The sequence below is a fragment of the Arachis duranensis genome, chromosome 6 (assembly GCF_000817695.3).
Source record: "Arachis duranensis cultivar V14167 chromosome 6, aradu.V14167.gnm2.J7QH, whole genome shotgun sequence".
NCBI classification, from domain to species: domain Eukaryota; kingdom Viridiplantae; phylum Streptophyta; class Magnoliopsida; order Fabales; family Fabaceae; genus Arachis; species Arachis duranensis.
In genome coordinates, this window is record NC_029777.3 from 56,079,954 (window position 1) to 56,082,846 (window position 2,893).

At 41.5% G+C, this 2,893-nt stretch overlaps 1 protein-coding gene across 1 annotated transcript; it reads right to left on the reverse strand.

Annotated features, from left to right (window-relative positions):
- Window positions 1-6: 6 nt before the first annotated feature.
- Window positions 7-1,706, reverse strand: LOC107493855 (protein kinase PVPK-1-like). Its single transcript, XM_052263029.1, has 3 exons — window positions 1,631-1,706; window positions 1,373-1,427; window positions 7-900 (listed from the first exon to the last, which is right to left on the reverse strand). The coding sequence occupies exons 1-3, from the start codon at window positions 1,704-1,706 to the stop codon at window positions 60-62; spliced, it is 972 nt and encodes a 323-aa protein (XP_052118989.1). The 3' UTR covers window positions 7-59.
- Between the last annotated feature and the right edge of the window lie 1,187 nt (window positions 1,707-2,893).

Sequence of the window (2,893 nt, forward strand, 5' to 3'; positions counted from 1 at the left end):
TAACAACACAAAGTAAAAGATAGAAACTATTCCAAAGAAGGAAAAAACAGACATTAGGATCAAAAGAAATCAATATCTAAATAGTTACCAGAAGGCTTGACACCAGGCGGCTTTTCCGCTGCGAGGGCCTTCATGGCCTGCCTTGGCACCTCTGGAGGACTCGCACAGCGGATCAGCGCCCAGTTAACATTATGAAAGAACGGATGTTGTTTTATCTCTGTCGCTCCGCGTCGATAGGCCAGCCGATTCTGCGGCTCTTTCACGAGTAAACCCCGGATTAAGTCCCTGGCTGCAAAGCTTACTGTAGGGGTTTCTGGGAACCTTAAGGGCTGGCCAACAACATTAAACAGAGTTGCTCTGTTTGCTGAGCCTTTGAATGGTGTTCTACCAAACAAAAGCTCATACAAGAATATCCCAAATGTCCACCAGTCTACAGCACTACCATGTCCTTCACCTTTGATTATTTCGGGTGCCAAGTATTCGTGTGTTCCTACAAATGACATTGATCTCGCATTCGTGGGCTCGGCGATGAGCTCAGGGAGAGGAGTCACCTGATTATGCACATCATTCTTTTGTTTTGACTTCTTTTCTTTCTTCTTCGACTTCCCTTTAAGAAAGCGTGGCGTAAAACATGAAGGCTGGATGCAGTCCGGCTGCATCACGCAAGTCGGCTCAATGCAGGCCGGCTGAACACAATATCCTGAGGTTTTCATTTCCAAGAAAGAGTTTGTGGACTTTACAACAGTAGGACTGACTGCACACCTTAGAGAGAGATCGAAGTCCGACAGCATTATATGACCGTCTTCCCTCACCAACACGTTTTCCGGTTTAAGGTCTCTGTAGATGATTCCAAGCATGTGCAAGTACTCCAAAGCAAGGAGAACTTCTGCCACATAAAACCTGCATTCAAAGATTCATCAACTTATAAATAGAGTGATCATTAAAGATATAACTAGAAACCAATACACCAGCAAAATTAATCCATTTGTCATAAGTTGGATACATGTTTCAATAATGAGAAATTTACATATCAAGCAAGCTGTCAGAGAGGCCAATTAATTGGTATATGAGTTCATCATTTTTTATCAATTGTCAACAAAAAGAATTTGTTTGTACTATTATCCATTCATGTATTGCCACAATAACATGATCTGGAAACTGTAAAACTTTCACGAAAAGCAACAATCAATTAAAATTGAACTCTAATGGAATCAGAATGTAACAATTCTGGGAAAACAGAAAGCATAGAGATAGAGTAATCAACTAACCATAAAGGCAATAAGTAAAATAAAGAGGAACATATCCATGAGTTTTTCCAACAATAAGGCCATGAGAAAATAAATCAACTTGGTTAGTTATAAAACTAGCAAACCATGTTTCGCTACAAATAGGGACTGGAGTGATTAGAGGTACATCAAAAACCCCAACTGTGGAACAATTGAGTTCATAAATCTAATACAGAATCAGCTAATATCGGGTTTGCTAGTGACTTATCAACACTAGTACCACACTCACTAATTTCAGTATAGGTGAAACTTACTTTAGCTTCCCAGTATAGGCCCATGAACATGATTCCGAGATGGTCTTAAGGGAGGCCGCGTAGGGGGAGTCCCGAATGTAGAAGGAGGACCATGCTGCTGTGCAACAGAAACTGAATTCTGAGCCTCTGATAAAGACTCTACTACTCCATTTGTAGGTGACTCCATGAAGAAATTTTTAACACAAAAGCTTGAAATTGAAATTTCAACTCAGCTCAGTGAATTAATCAATATCTGATCATCCAAAAAGCCCTTTAATTACAGAATCTCCTGCACACCATTAAAACGTAAATCAATGATTATGCTGATTGAAATAATAGACATTATTAATATGCAAACATGGAATGAAATTTGAACAAGCAAAAAACAAAAAGAAAGCATGGCATAATCTTCAAGAATAACACATCCAGTGGAAAAATCACTCCAAATGGAACTTTACATCATAAAGCACAATCAACTCAAAAACTTCATCAAGCAGAAAGAAAAACTCAAATGGGTTCCAGAGACAGTAAAAGGTTCAAGCTTTTTTTACATGTTTCCCAAGAACCCACTCATCATTTAGAACCAACAACACTTATATGAACAAAAACATAACTTTATCAGACAAATGTGAGAATATGATATCGCATTGAAATTTTCGAGGCCCAGAAAATTCCAAAAAAGTCGAAGAGAAACGAGTAGAGAGATGGTGATGAAGAGGCAAATCAGCGCGGTGTCACCGACGTCATCCCGGCGATAAAACGCGCCGGAAAAAATTCACACCAAGACCATCGGCTGCATGTCTAGCATTCTCCACCTCATCTCCCGCTCCAACAGCTACCACCAACGCCACTTCCTCACCTTCGGTCTGTTTCACATTCTCCTGTAAAACACCAAAATCCTTTTCATTCTTCGCTAAATTTTCGATCGTTCACATAACTAATCGTTTCTTTTTCTTTTTTAATTCACCTCATTATCAGGTAACAAGAAGAATCCTAAGAATAATTCTTCTTCTGTCGTTTCCTCTATCACCGCCGGAGAAATATCAAAAGAGGAGAAGACTTCCGAAGTTGCTGCCGTCCGGAAATCGATATCGCCGTGCGCGGTACCGAGAAGCCCAATGTTACCCGCGGAGATTCGCCAGTCTCGTGCGACAAAGCCTCAATCGCCGACCGCGGAGAGTCGCTCACCGACTTTGGTGGCGAGGTTGATTGGACTGGACGAAGCACCGGAAGCTGCGCCGGCGGAATTGGTGGTGGAGAAGAAACGGCAGCTTCTCGAAGCGCTACAACGGTGTGCTGAGGACTTGAAGGCGCTGAAGAAAATTATCGAGGCAGTTCAGTTGACGGATCCACTGCCATGGTGGGAGTTCTGGA